At 40.5% G+C, this 22,076-nt stretch overlaps 1 protein-coding gene across 1 annotated transcript in view; it reads right to left on the bottom strand.

Annotated features, from left to right (window-relative positions):
• Positions 1–12,462: 12,462 nt before the first annotated feature.
• The window catches only part of adamts6 (ADAM metallopeptidase with thrombospondin type 1 motif, 6), a 96,581-nt gene continuing 86,967 nt past the window's right edge, over positions 12,463–22,076 (bottom strand). The window contains exon 25 of the mRNA XM_083793157.1: positions 12,463–14,643. Coding sequence (XP_083649283.1) covers positions 14,534–14,643 — 110 coding nt within the window. The 3' untranslated portion in view covers positions 12,463–14,533. The remainder of the gene's footprint in view (positions 14,644–22,076) is intronic.

Raw genomic sequence — 22,076 nt, 5'->3', positions numbered from 1 at the left:
TAGATGTCTCCTGGTGCTTTTGAGTTTTTATTTTTTATTCAAGCCTTGAAAAGTTCAAATTACTGCAGCATTGAGCTGTAGGAGGAACAGGACTTGAACATGGAATGTCTGTACTGAAAGCCTGATGATTAGACCACTGCACCATCAGTCAGACACTCTCAGGCAAAGTCTCCTGGTAATTTTGAAGTGATCTTTTGTGCGTTAGCCTTCAGTAAAGTTTAAATAACACAGACTCATATTAATCAGATGTTTCTTAGCGCTGTTGTTGAGGTCTTCTTTTGTATGATAGTGTAACAGCCGGGAATCGAACCCTGGTCTCCCACGTGGAAAACCAACATCTTAACCACTACGACAATTAGAGTTTTGAGGTAGGCAGGCTGAGGCTGTGAGCCACTGCTAGAATAGCAGTAAATGAAGCTCAATAACTAGCATTACACTTTAGGAAGTGTGGGATTTGAACAACTCTCTGTGCTGAATAGCCCCTACTACACCATCACTCAGTAACATCTGCCTCTTTGTACTGTTGAAGCGATCATTTGTATGTTAGCCTTCAGATAGTAAAGTTGAAAGAATCAAGAGTTGAACATAGACTCACGTTCATCAGAGTGTAACACCCAGTAATCGAACACAGGTCCCCTGCACTGAAGGCCAACATCTTAACCACTAAGCCAAAGCAACTGCCTATGGCTGAGCCATAGGCAGTTGCTTTTTTCATTTTTTCATTTTTTTCAAATCCTCAAAAATGATGAAAAACGGCGTGCTATAGTATGCCGTACGATATGGGCTATAGCCCATTGTCCAAAATGATAAAAAACGAGGATACATTTTTTTTATCAAAAATTAAAAAAACGATGGGCTATAACCCATCGTTTTTGGGTTAGGGTTAGGGTTAGGGTTATGGGCTATAACCCATGGTCAAAAATGATGAAAAACGAGGATAAAAAAGAAATTCAAAAATTCAAAAAACGATGGGCTATAACCCATGTTTTTTTTCATTTTTTTCATTTTTTTCAAATCCTCAAAAATGATGAAAAACGGCGTGCTATATAGTATGCCGTACGGTATGGGCTTTAGCCCATGGTCAAAAATTATGAAAAACGAGGATTAAAAAAAATTCAAAAATTCAAAAAACGATGGGCTATAACCCATGTTTTTTTTCATTTTTTTCATTTTTTTCAAATCCTCAAAAATGATGAAAAACGGCGTGCTATAGTATGCCGTATGATATGGGCTGTAGCCCATGGTCAAAAATGATGAAAAACGACGATTAAAAAGAAAAAATCTGAAATTCAAAAAACGATGGGCTATATGATGAAAAACGGCGTGCTATAGTATGCTGTACGGTATGGGCTATAGCCCATGGTCAAAAATGATGAAAAACGAGGATTAAAAAAAAAATCTAAAATAAAAAAAACGATGGGCTATAACCCATGTTTGTTTTTTTTTCTCCATTTTTTTCAAATCCTCAAAAATGATGAAAAACGGCGTGCTATAATATGCCGTATGGTATGGGCTTTAGCCCATGGTAAAAAATGATGAAAAACGAGGATTAAAAAAAATTCAAAAATTCAAAAAACGATGGGCTATAACGCATCGTTTTTTTCATTTTTTCATTTTTTTCAAATCCTCAAAAATGATGAAAAACTGCGTGCTATAGTATGCCGTACGATATGGGCTATAGGCAGCCCATGGTCAAAAATTATGAAAAACAACGATTTTTTCCCCAAAAAAAAAAAAAAAGATGGGCTATAACGCATCGTTTTTTTTTGTTTTTTTTTTTCAAATCCTCAAAAATGATGAAAAGCGGCATGCTATAGTATGCTGTACGGTATGGGCTATAGCCCATGGTCAAAAATGATGAAAAACGAGGATTAAAAAAAAAATCTAAAATTAAAAAAACGATGGGCTATAACCCATGTTTGTTTGTTTTTTCCATTTTTTTTAATCCTCAAAAATGATGAAAATCGGCGTGCTATAGTATGCCGTACGATATGGGCTATAGCCCATCGCCAAAAATTAAAAAAACGATGGGCTATAACGCATCGTTTTTTTTCATTTTTTTTCAAATCCTCAAAAATGATGAAAAGCGGCATGCTATATATAGTATGCTGTACGGTATGGGCTATAGCCCATGGTCAAAAATGATGAAAAACGAGGATTTAAAAAAATGAAAAATTCAAAAAACGATGGGCTATAACCCATGTTTTTTTCATTTTTTTCAAATCCTCAAAAATGATGAAAAACGGCGTGCTATAGTATGCTGTACGATATTGGCTATATCCCATGGTCAAAAATGATGAAAAACGAGGATAATTAATTTTTATTTTTTTCAAAAAACGATGTGCTATTACCCATCGTTTTTTTTCATTTTTTTCAAATCCAAAATTATGAAAAACGAGGATTAAAAAAAATCTAAAATTCAAAAAACGATGGGCTATAACGCATCGTTTTTTTCATTTTTTTTTTTTTTTTTAATCCTCAAAAATGATGAAAATCGGCGTGCTATAGTATGCCGTACGATATGGGCTATAGCCCATCGCCAAAAATTAAAAAAACGATGGGCTATAACGCATCGTTTTTTTTCATTTTTTTTTCAAATCCTCAAAAATGATGAAAAGCGGCATGCTATAGTATGCTGTACGGTATGGGCTATAGCCCATGGTCAAAAATGATGAAAAACGAGGATTTAAAAAAATCAAAAATTCAAAAAACGATGGGCTATAACCCATGTTTTTTTCATTTTTTTCAAATCCTCAAAAATGATGAAAAACGGCGTGCTATAGTATGCTGTACGATATTGGCTATAGCCCATGGTCAAAAATGATGAAAAACGAGGATAATTAATTATTATTTTTTTCAAAAAACGATGTGCTATTACCCATCGTTTTTTTTCATTTTTTTCAAATCCTCAAAAATTATGAAAAACGGCGTGCTATAGTATGCCATACGATATGGGCTATAGCCCATGGTCCAAAATTATGAAAAACGAGGATTTTCTTCTTTTTTTTTTATTCAAAAAACGATGGGCTATAACCCATCGTTTTTTTGTTTTTTTTTCAAATCCTCAAAAATGATGAAAAACTGCGTGCTATAGTATGCCGTACGATATGGGCTATAGGCAGCCCATGGTCAAAAATTATGAAAAACGACGATTTTTTCCCAAAAAAAAAAAAAAAAAAGATGGGCTATAACGCATCGTTTTTTTTTTTTTTTTTTTTTCAAATCCTCAAAAATGATGAAAAGCGGCATGCTATAGTATGCTGTACGGTATGGGCTATAGCCCATGGTCAAAAATGATGAAAAACGAGGATTAAAAAAAAAATCTAAAATTAAAAAAACGATGGGCTATAACCCATGTTTGTTTGTTTTTTCCATTTTTTTCAAATCCTCAAAAATGATGAAAAACGGCGTGCTATAATATGCCGTACGGTAAGGGCTTTAGCCCATGGTAAAAAATTATGAAAAACGAGGATTAAAAAAAAATCTAAAATTCAAAAAACGATGGGCTATAACGCATCGTTTTTTTCATTTTTTTTTTTTTTTTTAATCCTCAAAAATGATGAAAATCGGCGTGCTATAGTATGCCGTACGATATGGGCTATAGCCCATCGCCAAAAATTAAAAAAACGATGGGCTATAACGCATCGTTTTTTTTCATTTTTTTTCAAATCCTCAAAAATGATGAAAAGCGGCATGCTATAGTATGCTGTACGGTATGGGCTATAGCCCATGGTCAAAAATGATGAAAAACGAGGATTTAAAAAAATCAAAAATTCAAAAAACGATGGGCTATAACCCATGTTTTTTTCATTTTTTTCAAATCCTCAAAAATGTTGAAAAACGGCGTGCTATAGTATGCTGTACGATATTGGCTATATCCCATGGTCAAAAATGATGAAAAACGAGGATAATTAATTTTTATTTTTTTCAAAAAACGATGTGCTATTACCCATCGTTTTTTTTCATTTTTTTCAAATCCAAAATTATGAAAAACGAGGATTAAAAAAAATCTAAAATTCAAAAAACGATGGGCTATAACGCATCGTTTTTTTCATTTTTTTTTTTTTTTTTAATCCTCAAAAATGATGAAAATCGGCGTGCTATAGTATGCCGTACGATATGGGCTATAGCCCATCGCCAAAAATTAAAAAAACGATGGGCTATAACGCATCGTTTTTTTTCATTTTTTTTTCAAATCCTCAAAAATGATGAAAAGCGGCATGCTATAGTATGCTGTACGGTATGGGCTATAGCCCATGGTCAAAAATGATGAAAAACGAGGATTTAAAAAAATCTAAAATTCAAAAAACGATGGGCTATAACCCATGTTTTTTTCATTTTTTTCAAATCCTCAAAAATGATGAAAAACGGCGTGCTATAGTATGCCGTACGGTATGGGCTTTAGCCCATGGTCAAAAATGATGAAAAACGAGGATTAAAAAAAAATCTAAAATTCAAAAAACGATGGGCTATAACCCATGTTTTTTTCATTTTTTTCAAATCCTCAAAAATGATGAAAAACGGCGTGCTATAGTATGCTGTACGATATTGGCTATAGCCCATGGTCAAAAATGATGAAAAAAGAGGATAATTTATTTTTATTTTTTTCAAAAAACGATGTGCTATTACCCATCGTTTTTTTTTCATTTTTTTCAAATCCTCAAAAATTATGAAAAACGGCGTGCTATAGTATGCCATACGATATGGGCTATAGCCCATGGTCCAAAATTATGAAAAACGAGGATTTTCTTTTTTTTCAAAAAACGATGGGCTATAACCCATCGTTTTTTTTTTTTTTTTTTTTTTAATCCTCAAAAATGATGAAAAACGGCGTGCTATAGTATGCCGTACGGTATGGGCTTTAGCCCATGGTCAAAAATGATGAAAAACGAGGATAAAAAAAATAATCTAAAATTAAAAAAAACGATGGGCTATAACCCATGTTTGTTTGTTTTTTTCATTTTTTTCAAATCCTCAAAAATGATGAAAAACGGCGTGCTATAATATGCCGTACGGTATGGGCTTTAGCCCATGGTAAAAAATGATGAAAAACGAGGATTAAAAAAAATCTAAAATTCAAAAAACGATGGGCTATAACGCATCGTTTTTTTTCATTTTTTTCAAATCCTCAAAAATGATGAAAAGCGGCATGCTATAGTATGCTGTACGGTATGGGCTATTAACCTGACTCTGCCAGATGAGGGCGGTATTGGGTAACCATGTTCCCCAACACAGCATTCATCTGGGATCTCTCAGACAGTTGAGCTGACAAAAATCCGTTCCGTACAGGACCAATCAGCGTGAGCTAAGGGCGGGACATGGGCGAAACCGGATGTGAAGCTATATAGACACGTCAATATGATTGGTTGTGTTTGCACGCCCACACGGTGATAGACAGACGGTCCCATCCAATCATCTACCAAGTATCTTGAAAAAAAGGAACAGCCCCGTCATCGAATTTGCTTCCGCGATCCCAGATCCCAATAAGCTGTGAAACGAATTTGTGTAGCAAGCTTCTTGGATCTGGCAGCGTCAGGTTAATGGGCTATAGCCCATGGTCAAAAATGATGAAAAACGAGGATATAAAAAAATCAAAAATTCAAAAAACGATGGGCTATAACCCATGTTTTTTTCATTTTTTTCAAATCCTCAAAAATGATGAAAAACGGCGTGCTATAGTATGCTGTACGATATTGGCTATAGCCCATGGTCAAAAATGATGAAAAACGAGGATAATTTATTTTTATTTTTTTCAAAAAATGATGTGCTATTACCCATCGTTTTTTTTCATTTTTTTCAATCCTCAAAAATTATGAAAAACGGCGTGCTATAATATGCCATACGATATGGGCTATAGCCCATGGTCCAAAATTATGAAAAACGAGGATTTTCTCTTTTTTTTTTTTTAACGATGGGCTATAACCCATCGTTTTTTTGGGTTTTTTTTTTTAATCCTCAAAAATGATGAAAAACGGCGTGCTATAGTATGCCGTACGGTATGGGCTTTAGCCCATGGTCAAAAATGATGAAAAACGAGGATAAAAAAAAAATCTAAAATTAAAAAAACGATGGGCTATAACCCATGTTTGTTTGTTTTTTCATTTTTTTCAAATCCTCAAAAATGATGAAAAACGGCGTGCTATAATATGCCGTACGGTATGGGCTTTAGCCCATGGTAAAAAATGATGAAAAACGAGGATAATGTTTTTTTTCAAAAATTCAAAAAACGATGTGCTATAACCCATCGTTTTTTTCATTTTTTTCAAATCCTCAAAAATTATGAAAAACGGCGTGCTATAGTATGCCATACGATATGGGCTATAGCCCATGGTCCAAAATTATGAAAAACGAGGATTCTTTTTTTTTTTTAATTCAAAAAACGATGGGCTATAACCCATCGTTTTTTTTTTTCTTTTTTTCAAATCCTCAAAAATGATGAAAAACGGCGTGCTATAGTATGCCGTACGGTATGGGCTTTAGCCCATGGTAAAAAATGATGAAAAACGAGGATTAAAAAAAAATCAAAAATTCAAAAAACGATGGGCTATAACGCATCGTTTTTTTTCATTTTTTCATTTTTTTCAAATCCTCAAAAATGATGAAAAACGGCGTGCTATAGTATGCCGTACAATATGGGGTCAAAAATGATGAAAAACGAGGAGAGTTTTTGCTATAACCCTCAAAAATTATGAAAAACGGCGTGCTATAGTATGCCATATGATATAGATTATATATTTTTTTCTCTCTACCGCAACATACTTAAAAGTATAGCGGTGTATGAGAATGGTTGTTGCGGAGGATGAGAAACTTAAACGCCCAATGCATTCTCTATGGCAATAGCACAAACTTTGGCATGCTACTAGTCCTACATACTTACACCTAGCAACCCCATTCTAGCCTACTTAGGTTCATCTTACGGTGGACATGTTTGCCTGAAAAGGAATCTTTGAAATGTTTCATAGTTTTAGAAATATAGTGCTTTCAAATTTACAATGGGGCTCAATGGCAGATTTTGGCACGTCAAAAAATCACTTTCACCTAGAAACTCCATTCACACTTTTTATTATTCAGCTTACTGTGGAGACACATGCTGGAACTTTTTTATTTTGAAATGTTTTGTAGTTTATGAGTTATTTAACTTAAACGCCCAATGCATTCTCTGCAATAGCACAAACTTTGGCATGCTACTAGTCCTACATACTTACACCTAGCAACCCCATTCTAGCCTACTTAGGTTCATATTATGGTGGACATGATTGTTTGCCTGAAAAGGAATCTTTGAAATGTTTCATAGTTTTAGAAATGTAGTGCTTTCAAATTTGAGACATTTAACATGGGGCTCAATGGCAGCTCTATAGGCACGTCAAAAGTCACTTTCACCTACAAACTCCATTCACACTTTTTTAAATTCAGCTTACTGTGGGCACTGGGCACACATGCTGGAACATTTTACTTTAAATGTTTTGTAGTTGCTGAGTTATTTAACTTAACCTCTTAAACGCCACGGGGGTCCGGGAGGGAAAATCTAAAATATCGGAGTTGGAACCTGAGACCTTGACCAGCCCCATTTACCCGCTGAGAGCTGTTCATGAGGTGGACAGCCTCTAGCCCCCGCCGGCGGGGGATTGGGGCTCAGGAGGTACGCCAAATGCATTCTCAATGGCAATAGCACAAACTTTGGCATGCTATTCCTACATACTTAAACCTAGAAACCCCATTCAAACCTATTTAGGTTCATCTTACGGGGGACAAGTTTGCCTGAAAAGGAATCTTTGAAATGTTTCATAGTTTTAGAAATATAGTGCTTTCAAATTTGAGACATTTAGAATGGGGCTCAATGGCAGCTCACTTTCACCTAGAAACTACATTCACACTTTTTATAATTCAGCTTACTGTGGAGACACATGCTGGAACTTTTTACTTTGAAATGTTTTGTAGTTTCTGAGTTATTTCACTTAAACGCCCAATGCATTCTCAATGGCAATAGGACAAACTGTGGCATGCTATAGTCCTACATTACTTACACCTAGAAAACCTATTTAGGTTAATCTTACGGGGGACATGTTTGCCTGAAAAGGAAACTTTGAAATGTTTCATAGTTTTAGAAATATAGTGTTCAAATTTGAGACATTTAGAATGGGGCTCAATGGCAGCTCTATGGCACGTCAAAAAGTCACTTTCACCTAGAAACTACATTCACACTTTTTTAAATTCAGCTTACTGTGGGCACACATGCTGGATTTTTTTACTTTGAAATGTTTTGTAGTTTCTGAGTTATTTAACTTAAACGCCCAAAGCATTCTCAATGGCAATAGCATAAACTTTGGCATGCTACTATAGTCCTACATACTTACACCTAGAAACCCCATTCGATAATTAGATAATTGACACAGGGGTGAAAAATGGGTTACAAAATCGTGGGATAAACAAATTATTTAAAAAAAAAAACTATTTAGGTTCATCTTGCGGTGGACATGTTTGCCTGAAAAGGAATCTTTGAAATGTTTTATAGTTTATGAGTTATTTAACTTAAACGCCCAATGCATTATCAGGTCACATTCACACCAGAGAGCTTTGCTGCGATTAAAACGAATGCTGCTGCGCATTTTCAGAAAGTGCACTTCGTTTGGCAGGTGTGAAGGCTCATTCGAATCCTAATGCTATCAAAGAACCGCATTCTACTCCTAGCAAAAACGGGGGGTTCGCTTCGCTTCCAATCGCACTTGATTACGATTCGGTGCAGGTGTGAATGCAATCCGCTGTAAATAAAGGAAATGAAGCAAACAATGTGGCGGGTGAGGAGCTGAACCCAGTTGGACTCTGGAGACGGAGAAGGCATATTTTACGCAGCGCAAAGATGTCCTGTTACCGTGGATAGACATGGTCGAATGAGGAGACTGAAGTCCTGATCGAAATGAGGACGATGGAGTACATTAATCAATTGCTTAAGAAAACACATAAAAACACTTCAGTCTATTATAGCCTATACAGAATATTCTGTCTGTCTGTGCGTGCCGTAAACATGGAGTGGCAGTGCTGTCACTGTGTGGGGACTGGGGAGTATAGGGACTCATCTCGATAAACTTGTAAACATTTTGCGCTGCTGTCTGTTATATCAGTGCGCTCAGCTCTGTGCCTCCATGCCCAAAAGAACAGTGCGTGGCCGCATGCGTATAGTGAGAGAGCGAGAGAGAGGGGGGGGGGGGGGGGTCCAGTCCCAGACGGCACGACACATGCACGTTATGGGTATAATTTTATCACCATAGATTTCACTGTGTAGGCTAGGTTATGAATGGAACACATTGATAAAGGTCCACCCTGCTGCGTTTCCAATTGCTGCGGATGACAGTGTGAAGGCAAACCGCAGCAAATTAAATATGCAAGAATCCCAATTTCTCCGCCCATACGCATCGAGTCTACCGAAGTATTAGGTGGGAATGTCACCTATTCTCAATGGCAATAGCACAAACTTTGGCATGCTACTAGTCCTACATACAACGTTGAAATGTTTTGTAGTTTCTGAGTTATTTAAACAACTTTAGTTTTTTTCAACCAAGATTCATGTTTTAGGTTGTTATTGGAGAAAGTTGAGTGCTCAGACAGAATAATTTTGATACGCTCCAGAAACAATGAGAGCACAGACAAACACAGAGTCTCTTTAGAAGCTGCTCTTTTTATTGAACCTATTAAAAAAAAAGGTTTGGTGAAGGGCATATTTCACTGCATTTCTTTTTCACTATGCTAAAGACTTTTTAGTTGGCATGCAGTGAAATGAATGTACGACAAGTGACAACGCAATAAATTAGCATATAATTTACATTTGGAAAAAAAATAGTAACAGTGTACCAACATTAATACTGAATATAAAATATACGCAACTAAAATCACATGATGCTTCTCAGTTTCTCTCGTGCACCTTGCGGCGCAGGTATTATAAGCAATGTGACATTCAAAACATCCAAGTTCACAGCAATGAGTACCAGTTTGATCGAGCAGTTCATTTCTCTGGAGGATCCTTCGTCCTATAACCAGTACATGAGTGCTCCGAGCTTCAGGAATGACGTGAAAGTGTCGTGAAAGCTCAGCGCTTTTTTTTTATTTCAGTTCATTCCATTTCAAATGCCTTTTCAGCATCCGCTGTCCATTTTACTCCCCCGCCCCCGACCCCCATTGTCCTTATTCAAGGTTGGGGAAAAAAACCATTGAAATCTGTCTATCGTTGTTATACCGATAATGGTGGCTACGAAAAAGTAGCAGCAGCAAAAAATTCAAATTAGCATAGTTGTTAACAGCTCCGATCCTCGCGGACGTGGCGTCTCCCGTCCTTTCCGACGGATTCCATAGTCACACCTTTATAGCGGTGGAGTGTGTGACGTCACATAACATCAGACGTTTGTTGGTGGAGTGTGTTCCCAGTCATTCACAACACACGTGCCAGCAGGTGGGGAATATACAGGCCAGTGGTTCTCAAAGTTGGGGTCCATGCAGGGACGGGGGGGGGGGGGGGGGAGGGGGCGAGGGCGGGGGGTGTCGAAATGGACCCTTACAGGTCTGTTACTCCTGAGAGTGTACAAATGGAATGGTTCCATTCATAAACTCTCAGAGTTATGGGGGATCCTTTAAATAAAATCTAATAAAATTAAATGAAAGGAAATTAAATGAAATAATACAAAAAAGTTTGAGAACCACTGAATACAGGGGAGCATTATTGACTTGACGCCACGATACAGAATGACAACCACCAGCTGTGTCTTTTTTCCCCCGTCGTTGGTAGAAATAAACGACAAATAAACTGTAACAATGAAACATTTCCCAGTGTGAGGTAAGAACAGAAGTTTTACAAACAAAATAAAAAAATTACCAGCATTAACCAAATGGAAATATTGACTATCATCCCAAGTTGTTTCCAGCCTCTCGTTATGCGGGGTGTGGGTTGGGGGGTAAAGAGCACCTGGGCAACACGTGCCCTTGGAGACCAGAATGAAAAGGGGCGAGGTAGAGCTGTCACGGTTACAAGTTTGAGTTGACGATTAATTGTCACACAAATCATTTGATTGTGAACTCTGGAACATAATGAATAGAAATTAAACTTCTGTTTGGGTTTTTAGGCTTCGTCATAAGAAATTGCACAGGGCAGATATGACAAATAACTTAAATATACAAAGAAATTACAGACATATTTAATAATGTTATAGGCTACAAAAAAAAAACATGATCTATCTTACGTGTCAGAAGTGGCGTAAGCTTGTAAATCTGCTATTTCTGCTTTTTTGTATTGAGCATTTTTTAACATGGAAACGATTATGACGATTATGGAAAATAATTGTTATCTTGAATAATTGCGATTAGACGATTATGCAATAGTTGTGACGGGCCTAGGGGGGGTAAACAAACACAACTCGGTTGTCTCCTGCGACAGAAGGTGAAAGATCATTAGGGGGTAACGTACGTGCAGAAAATATGCGATCTGCAAGCTCACGTGTCGCATTGTGCTGCTTATAGATCAGACATTTTCTGCGTGCAGTGTGCACCACCGTTGTGTGACAAGTATAAATCAGGGGAGTTATGCCATGGTCTGGCAACACGATGCTACTATGGTGTGTGTGTGTGTGTTCAGTGCTGGCCCTTAACTCTTATATCACGGTATATTTGAAACCATAACCGCCCTTTTTTGTGTGCTCATTAATATAAACATAATAATCAAGGGGATGGTCCATAACACAAATGGATAATTATATCACACAATACGACGAGTCGAGTTGAGTAAACTGACCGCTTTGTGGCGCATTTAATGGCGTGGTTGCGTGTACTGAAATGATCTGGCGTCGTTGGTCCTTCAAAATGTATCCTTCAGTGGTGAACTGAGAGCCTGGCCGGATCGGTCGGATCGAAAAGAATAAAGGCAATGTTTGCTATTAAGCTCCTTTCAGACGGGGAGCTAGTGACGCAGGCGTTGGCTGCATCAGCAACAGGTCTGCTCATGAGGGACGCGTAGCATTAAAAAAAAAGGTCAACACTATCCAGGCCTAGTCGCCCTCGGGCGTGTGCACAAAACAAGCACGACAATTTCATGGGACTGTGCCGGCGAAAATACGCTTGCGCAATCGCCCCTCAACTACGTGTCCATCATAAACGCACGCCTCTCATTGAAAGTGAATTACTAGGCGCGTCAGTCGCTCCCCGTCTGAAAAGGCCTTTAGGGTAATGTCTCACAATGCACCCAGGCACCGTCTGACAACGTCAACAAAACGCACCCAGGCACCGTCTGACAACATCAACACAACGCACCCAGGCACCGTCTGACAACGTCAACACAACGCACCCAGGCACCGTCTGACGTCAACACAACGCACCCAGGCACCGTCTGACGTCAACACAATGCACCCAGGCACCGTCTGACAACGTCAACAAAACGCACCCAGGCACCGTCTGACAACGTCAACACAACGCACCCAGGCACCGTCTGACAACGTCAACACAACGCACCCAGGTACCGTCTGACAACGTCAACACACTGCTGTGGAGCAACGTTTGACAACGTCAACACACTGCTGTGGAGCAACGTTCATGGCCGACTGACACTGACTACACTTTATTGACAGTGTCAAGAACAGTGGTGGACAGTAATTACTCTGTACATTTACATTAAGTAAAAAAAAATTAGTATGTTGTTTTACGCAAGCTGATGACTTTCAATCTGCTACATTTTTGGGACTCTTGGACTAATTATGCCCTATTTAAAGAATTGTAAAAGTATCCAATCTACATTTCTGAAAATGTCAGAAATTGTACTTTGCAATTAATTTTTTTTGAATACTTGAATATTAACTTTAGTATATACTTTGTCCACCACTGAGTAAGGCACCCCATGTGGGAAAGAATACAACAAAAGGTAAATAATACATTGATAGAAACAATGCTCTTACAACCACATACAAGTTATTTTCTGATCCTTGACTACCATCATATATAATATACAAATACTGACATACAGTAATGTAGCAACGGTATGTCACTTTTTTTTCTTTTCTTGTTTAAGTATGTAACTTGTAAATAACTTGCAGTACATTAAGGATTTACAGTATGGTAAAAAAAAATCATTCCAGCACAGAAATCATATGAATATGAACAATAATCACATTTTATTCCCTTCCATGACTGTAGGCTTTTAACTGAAAAAAAAACAAAGAAAAAAACAATTCAACGTGATGGGAGAGTTCAATGTCTCTACGATTGTTTTTGAATGGTACAATAAATATACAGTACACTGATAGGGTTCATTGTAATGGGAGCGTTGAATTGTAATTGGCAAAAAATATATTTACACAAAAGTGCACCACAAGCTAAAGTCTGACTGCCAATAGCACCATCACAGTTGTCCCGAGAAAAGAGCCCCACCCCTCAGCTTGGTCTGCAGGGACCCCTGGGGGGTCCTTGAGTTGGTTCCAGGGGGTCCCGGGGCTAAATGATTATTAGTTCAGAATAAAAATGGACCCTTATGGCCCCGTAACAAAGAGAGTGTACTAAATCGAAGCAAATGTTTCTACAATCGATTTTACAGTATTAAAAGAGGGTTAAATGGGGGTCCATGGACTAAAGAATCTGAAACTTGGGGGGTCCTTTAAATAAAAAGAAAATAGGTTGAGAATCACTGACATGGGCCCTCCCTCTACTCAAATTCCCTCCTCTATCTGGGAGTAATTTTCTCTCCACCGGGGTGCACCCTCTGTGTGGTATGTGTCCAGCACTTTGGATTCATAAACAACAAACCAAAATGACAAAGAGGAAGACTTAACAATGAATTAAAAAAAACCATAATAATAATAATAATTATTATTATTATAATAAAAAAACAGTACTAACAAAACAAAAAAATAAGTTCCACTTCACAGAAGTGAACATAAAAACAGTTGTGTGTCGTCAGCATACATGCTGAGCAGTGGTTTGGTCTCCACCAATGAGGGAGCTTCGGGAGCAACCGGTTGTGACAGAACTGGAACTCCCTTCGTTCCGCTGGTCCTCACCGCGCACACGGGGTTCCGGCAGCCCCCAGGAGACCTTGAGAAGGTTACAGGATGTCCCCCGGCTGAAAGATTGATACGTTAGGAACCAAAATGGACTCTTGATCCATTTGCACACACTGATTTAAAATGAACACTGACGATTTCACAGTGTAGATTTTGGGGCTCCAGAGATCAGACACTGTATCAACCGGGGTGTCCGTGGCCTAATGCACATCAAACTGGGGGTCCTTGAAGTAAAAAAAACAAAAAAAGAAAAGAAAAGGTTGAGAAATCACTGCCTTATTCTGTTTCTCCAGGGCTCATCTCCTTGTTCCTCTCTGCCAGGGGTCCAGTTGTTGTCCGGCCTGTTCTGTTTTTCTCTCCCTTTTCAGTGCTATCTCAGGCTACCCTCCATCGTTCTGTCTGTCTGTCTGTCTGTCTGTCTGTCTGTCTGTCTGTCTGTCTGTCTGTCTGTCTGTCTGTCTGTCGCTCCTTCTCTCTTCCAGAGTCAGTGTCCTGGCAGGTCAGAGTCAGTGTCCCTGGCAGGTCTTGCAGCACATCTGTCTGAAGTATGCACGACTGCAGAACTTGAACTTCAGCACCAACGGGCAATAGGCCACTTTGTTTACGTCTTTGCATTCTGTGGAGAGAGAGAGAGAGTTGGTGTCAAACTTTGTGTAAAGCAGAGGTCCTATGATACTGACATGATAGTGGTATGATATGGACCATAATACTGATATGATATGGACCATAATACTGACCATGATACTGATATGATATGGACCAAAATACTGACCATGATACTGATATGATACTGACCATGATACTGATGTGATACTGACCATGATACTGATGTGATACTGACCATGATACTGATATGATATGGACTATAATACTGATGTGATACTGACCATGATACTGATGTGATACTGACCATGATACTGATGTGTTACTGACCATGATACTGATGTGATACTGACCATGATACTGATGTGATACTGACCATGATACTGATGTGATACTGACCATGATACTGATATGATACTGACCATGATACTGATGTGATACTGACCATGATACTGATGTGATACTGACCATGATACTGATGTGATACTGATGTGATACTGATGTGATACTGACCATGATACTGATGGGATACTGACCATGATACTGATGTGATACTGATGTGATAATGACCATGATACTGATGTGATACTGACCATGATACTGATGTGATACTGACCATGATACTGATGTGATACTGACCATGATACTGATGTGATACTGACCATGATACTGATGTGATACTGACCATGATACTGATGTGATACTGACCATGATACTGATGTGATAATGACCATGATACTGATGTGATACTGACCATGATACTGATGTGATAATGACCATGATACTGATGTGATACTGACCATGATACTGATGTGATAATGACCATGATACTGATGTGATATGGACCAAAATACTGACCATGATAATGAGTAATGACATGATACCCATCTGACCACTTTATTGGACCCAGTAGTTTTTGTGGCAGCCGGGCAGAATCTGCACAAGTCACGCTGGGCAAGACCTATGCTGTAGAGTGCATTGACCTACGCTGTAGAGTGCATTGACCTACGCTGTAGAGTGCATCCTACGCTGTAGAGTGCATCCTACGCTGTAGAGTGCATCCTATGCTGTAGAGTGCATTGACCTACGCTGTAGAGTGCATCCTACGCTGTAGAGTGCATTGACCTACGCTGTAGAGTGCATTGACCTACGCTATAGAGTGCATTGACCTACGCTATAGAGTGCATTGACCTACGCTATAGAGTGCATTGAACCTACGCTGTAGAGTGCATTGACCTATGCTGTAGAGTGCATTGACCTATGCTGTAGAGTGCATTGACCTACGCTGTAGAGTGCATTGACCTATGCTGTAGAGTGCATTGACCTACGCTATAGAGTGCATTGACCTACGCTGTAGAGTGCATTGACCTATGCTGTAGAGTGCATTGACCTACGCTGTAGAGTGCATTGACCTATGCTGTAGAGTGCATTGACCTATGCTGTAGAGTGCATTGACCTACGCTGTAGAGTGCATTGACCTACGCTGTAGAGTGCATTGACCTACGCTGTAGAGTGCATTGACCTATGCTGTAGAGTGCATTGACCTACGCTATAGAGTGCATTGACCTACGCTATAGAGTGCATTGACCTACGCTGTAGAGTGCATTGACCTACGCTGTAGAGTGCATTGACCTACGCTATAGAGTGCATTGACCTATGCTATAGAGTGCATTGACCTACGCTGTAGAGTGCATTGACCTATGCTATAGAGTGCATTGACCTACGCTATAGAGTGCATTGACCTACGCTATAGAGTGCATTGAACCTACGCTGTAGAGTGCATTGACCTACGCTATAGAGTGCATTGACCTACGCTGTAGAGTGCATTGACCTACGCTATAGAGTGCATTGACCTACGCTGTAGAGTGCATTGACCTACGCTGTAGAGTGCATTGAACCTACGCTGTAGAGTGCATTGACCTACGCTGTAGAGTGCATTGACCTACGCTGTAGAGTGCATTGACCTACGCTGTAGAGTGCATTGACCTACGCTGTAGAGTGCATTGACCTACGCTGTAGAGTGCATTGACCTACGCTGTAGAGTGCATTGACCTACGCTGTAGAGTGCATTGACCTACGCTGTAGAGTGCATTGACCTACGCTATAGAGTGCATTGACCTACGCTGTAGAGTGCATTGACCTACGCTATAGAGTGCATTGACCTACGCTGTAGAGTGCATTGACCTACGCTGTAGAGTGCATTGACCTACGCTATAGAGTGCATTGACCTACGCTGTAGAGTGCATTGACCTACGCTATAGAGTGCATTGACCTACGCTGTAGAGTGCATTGAACCTACGCTGTAGAGTGCATTGACCTACGCTATAGAGTGCATTGACCTACGCTGTAGAGTGCATTGACCTACGCTGTAGAGTGCATTGACCTACGCTGTAGAGTGCATTGACCTACGCTGTAGAGTGCATTGACCTACGCTATAGAGTGCATTGACCTACGCTGTAGAGTGCATTGACCTACGCTATAGAGTGCATTGACCTACGCTGTAGAGTGCATTGACCTACGCTGTAGAGTGCATTGACCTACGCTATAGAGTGCATTGACCTACGCTGTAGAGTGCATTGACCTACGCTATAGAGTGCATTGACCTACGCTGTAGAGTGCATTGACCTACGCTGTAGAGTGCATTGACCTATGCTATAGAGTGCATTGACCTATGCTATAGAGTGCATTGACCTACGCTATAGAGTGCATTGACCTACGCTGTAGAGTGCATTGAACCTACGCTGTAGAGTGCATTGACCTACGCTATAGAGTGCATTGACCTACGCTGTAGAGTGCATTGACCTACGCTGTAGAGTGCATTGACCTACGCTGTAGAGTGCATTGACCTACGCTATAGAGTGCATTGACCTACGCTATAGAGTGCATTGACCTATGCTGTAGAGTGCATTGACCTACGCTGTAGAGTGCATTGACCTATGCTATAGAGTGCATTGACCTACGCTGTAGAGTGCATTGACCTACGCTATAGAGTGCATTGACCTACGCTATAGAGTGCATTGACCTACGCTGTAGAGTGCATTGACCTACGCTGTAGAGTGCATTGACCTATGCTATAGAGTGCATTGACCTACGCTGTAGAGTGCATTGACCTATGCTATAGAGTGCATTGACCTACGCTGTAGAGTGCATTGACCTACGCTATAGAGTGCATTGACCTACGCTGTAGAGTGCATTGACCTACGCTATAGAGTGCATTGACCTACGCTGTAGAGTGCATTGACCTATGCTATAGAGTGCATTGAACCTACGCTATAGAGTGCATTGACCTACGCTATAGAGTGCATTGACCTACGCTGTAGAGTGCATTGACCTACGCTATAGAGTGCATTGACCTACGCTGTAGAGTGCATTGACCTACGCTATAGAGTGCATTGACCTACGCTGTAGAGTGCATTGAACCTACGCTATAGAGTGCATTGACCTACGCTATAGAGTGCATTGACCTACGCTGTAGAGTGCATTGACCTATGCTGTAGAGTGCATTGACCTACGCTATAGAGTGCATTGACCTACGCTGTAGAGTGCATTGACCTACGCTATAGAGTGCATTGACCTACGCTGTAGAGTGCATTGACCTACGCTATAGAGTGCATTGACCTACGCTGTAGAGTGCATTGACCTACGCTATAGAGTGCATTGACCTACGCTGTAGAGTGCATTGACCTACGCTGTAGAGTGCATTGACCTACGCTGTAGAGTGCATTGACCTACGCTGTAGAGTGCATTGACCTACGCTGTAGAGTGCATTGACCTATGCTGTAGTGCATTGCTGGAATTTGGCGGAAATAGCGGAATTTTGGATGGAAGTACCGCTCAAGGAAATGACGTTGACACTGACGTTGCAAAACTGTTTACATTCTCTGTGTATGAAAGTGTTGTGATAGGTCGAAAAATATCGTATCCGGGGGAAATACATCTGACAGCTGACGAACACTACCGCCTATGCAGCCTCTGCCTTATATCGTATAATAGTCTATTTTTTAGGTTAGGTTTGGTGTAGAGGGGAAAAAAGGTCAATATCCATGTCAATGTGGGTGTCCCTGTGGCAAAGGAGGCTGAAAAAAGACATGCACATCTATAAACAGGGCTGCACATAAGTGGTGCGCCACCGCGCATGCGTCGTCAAAATTCAAAATGCGCTGTCAATCAAGCGCCGGGAAGCGATTCTGCGTACCAACAGCCGGGGCCGCACAGAATGATTATTTATTATGGCCAGAATACTAGTAAATTCTGTGGCGAGAGCATTTCCCACCGACTGCCACCCAAGTGGCTACAGGCCAATCACAGCACGTCTTGCACAAGTGCACTGGCCATTGTGGCCAATCACAGCGCATCCTTACTCAAAAGGGGGAGTATTCCATGCTGCTTCAGTGCTTTCTACTGGGAGGAGGTGAGAAAACCTGACACAAATAGTTTCGTCTTCTCCGTTTCAGATAGCAAACTACTGTCTGTAGTCCCCCATGTAAAAGGGCATGCTTTGGATGCTTTGCACTCTTCCCATTTGCCGCTGTGCTTGTGTTTGTTTTCCGGGTGCTGGAGCAGCATGGTTGCTCGTGTGCGATGCGCACTGCGCAGCCGTCTCTCACAGCCTAGGCACCGGCCACCGACTTTTTACGGGTACTAAGGTTTTAGTTCCGACATAGTGGAGTGGGAAGAGTTTAAAGCATTGCGGACTGGCACTGCTGCTGCCCAACATGAACACCGTGTCTCGACATACTGTCCCTTATTATCGTCGGGTAGTGTACACTGTTTATTTCTGCACCGAGGAGCCATGTGTGTCTGACTGACTGACTACGTCGCCTCAGCTAAAAACAAAAGTGAAGCCTGATGTATGCTTCGCTGTACGATGTGTCGCATGTTAAAAAAAATAGCTGATCTGCAAGCTCACAACGTGTGTGAGCAACACGTTGTGAGCTAGTAGATCGGTTATTTAAATACAAAATAAAATAAAATCTAAATATTGCTTTGATGCTCATATTATCCTTAGGAAGTATTAAGTTGTTGTCATTCTAGGGCTAAATCTAGAGTTGCAATACCCTCCATTGACTCCCCACTCATCCAATACATATCGTTTTGCTATAAGTTATTCATCCCTCTTTTATCCATCCGGCGAGACGGGTCGCCGCATTTTAGGAGCACCAAGTAACTCCTCCAGGTGCTCTTCTGAGTACTAGACCAAAAAAGTTGTGTGCAGCCCTGTCTATAAACCTTAGTAGGCTGGGTAAACGAAGTCATAGATAAAGAATAAAAAAGTGTGAAGGCCCGAAACGTTACCACTTTCAAGTAAATATCTGGGAGCAGAATTAAATGTAGGTGTCCATGACATGAAAAGTTTGGAGGAGCACTGCTCTATACAAGCCAGGTAGTGAACATAAGCTCCCTAAAGGCCTCTCTACAAGGTGTTCTTACTCTGCTACTATACTAAGCTCCCTAAAGGCCTCTCTACAAGGTGTTCTTACTCTGCAACTATACTAAGTCCCTAAAGGCCTCTCTACGAGGTGTTCTTAGTCTGCAACTATACTAAGTCCCTAAAGGCCTCTCTACGAGGTGTTCTTACTCTGCTACTATAATAAGTCCCTAAAGGCCTCTCTACAAGGTGTTCTTACTCTGCTACTATACTAAGTCCCTAAAGGCCTCTCTACAAGGTGTTCTTACTCTGCTACTATACTAAGTCCCTAAAGGCCTCTCTACGAGGTGTTCTTACTCTGCTACTATACTAAGCTCCCTAAAGGCCTCTCTACAAGGTGTTCTTACTCTGCTATTATACTAAGCTCCCTAAAGGCCTCTCTACAAGGTGTTCTTACTCTGCAACTATACTAAGTCCCTAAAGGCCTCTCTATGAGGTGTTCTTACTCTGCAACTATACTAAGCTCCCTAAAGGCCTCTCTACAAGGTGTACTTACTCTGCTACTATACTAAGTCCCTAAAGGCCTCTCTACAAGGTGTTCTTACTCTGCAACTATACTAAGTCCCTAAAGGCCTCTCTACAAGGTGTTCTTACTCTGCTACTATACTAAGCTCCCTAAAGGCCTCTCTACGAGGTGTTCTTACTCTGCTACTATACTAAGTCCCTAAAGGCCTCTCTACAAGGTGTTCTTACCATAGACTGTAAAAAATATGGACAAAGCGTTCGCCGGGTCTAACATGAACGTAAAATGAAGCCTGTAATAATATGGTAATTCCTGATGTAAGTCGCCATCTTTCTAGATCCGTTTGGTACCAGCTGGCCATTGGCTGGCTCCGTTTTGGACCAGCTGGCCATTGGCTGCCCAGACAACGAGGCGGGACTTCCCCCCTTCTTCTCCGTTGGTTTTTATTTTGACTCGAGTGGGAGGGGAATCCCGATCATAGACTGTAACGGTAGCCACGCCCCTCAGAACATACGCGATGTTTTTTTTTCTTTATGGTCATTTTTTTAATTAATGGGACCATAATTTTCCAAAAAGAATATTATGACATTAGAAATGAGACTTTAAACTAGTGACTGGAAGAAGAAAGTATTCATGACCATGTTTATTAAGGTAATACAGTCTAGGTGAAGTTGGGCCAAAATACATGGGCCTCTATGGAGCTATGGGGCTTTTTGGGTCCAGTCCAGCGCCACAACAGGCCATTATATGAACTACCGATTTCAAATGAGGCTTCACGAAATATCTGGCTGACTGCCCCCCTGGTTCTTACTCTGCAACTATACTAAGTCCCTAAAGGCCTCTCTACGAGGTGTTCTTACTCTGCTACTATACTAAGTCCCTAAAGGCCTCTCTACAAGGTGTTCTTACTCTGCTACTATACTAAGTCCCTAAAGGCCTCTCTATGAGGTGTTCTTACTCTGCTACTATACTAAGTCCCTAAAGGCCTCTCTACGAGGTGTTCTTACTCTGCAACTATACTAAGCTCCCTAAAGGCCTCTCTACAAGGTGTTCTTACTCTGCAACTATACTAAGTCCCTAAAGGCCTCTCTACAAGGTGTTCTTACTCTGCAACTATACTAAGTCCCTAAAGGCCTCTCTACGAGGTGTTCTTACTCTGCTACTATACTAAGCTCCCTAAAGGCCTCTCTACAAGGTGTTCTTACTCTGCAACTATACTAAGTCCCTAAAGGCCTCTCTACAAGGTGTTCTTACTCTGCAACTATACTAAGTCCCTAAAGGCCTCTCTACGAGGTGTTCTTACTCTGCTACTATACTAAGCTCCCTAAAGGCCTCTCTACAAGGTGTTCTTACTCTGCAACTATACTAAGTCCCTAAAGGCCTCTCTACAAGGTGTTCTTACTCTGCAACTATACTAAGCTCCCTAAAGGCCTCTCTACGAGGTGTTCTTACTCTGCAACTATACTAAGTCCCTAAAGGCCTCTCTACGAGGTGTTCTTACTCTGCAACTATACTAAGTCCCTAAAGGCCTCTCTACAAGGTGTTCTTACTCTGC

Source organism: Protomyctophum parallelum (assembly GCF_964188405.1).
Source record: "Protomyctophum parallelum genome assembly, chromosome: 21".
Lineage (NCBI taxonomy): Eukaryota > Metazoa > Chordata > Actinopteri > Myctophiformes > Myctophidae > Protomyctophum > Protomyctophum parallelum.
The sequence above is the reverse complement of the archived record's forward strand: the minus strand, read 5'-3'. Positions and strand labels throughout refer to the sequence as shown.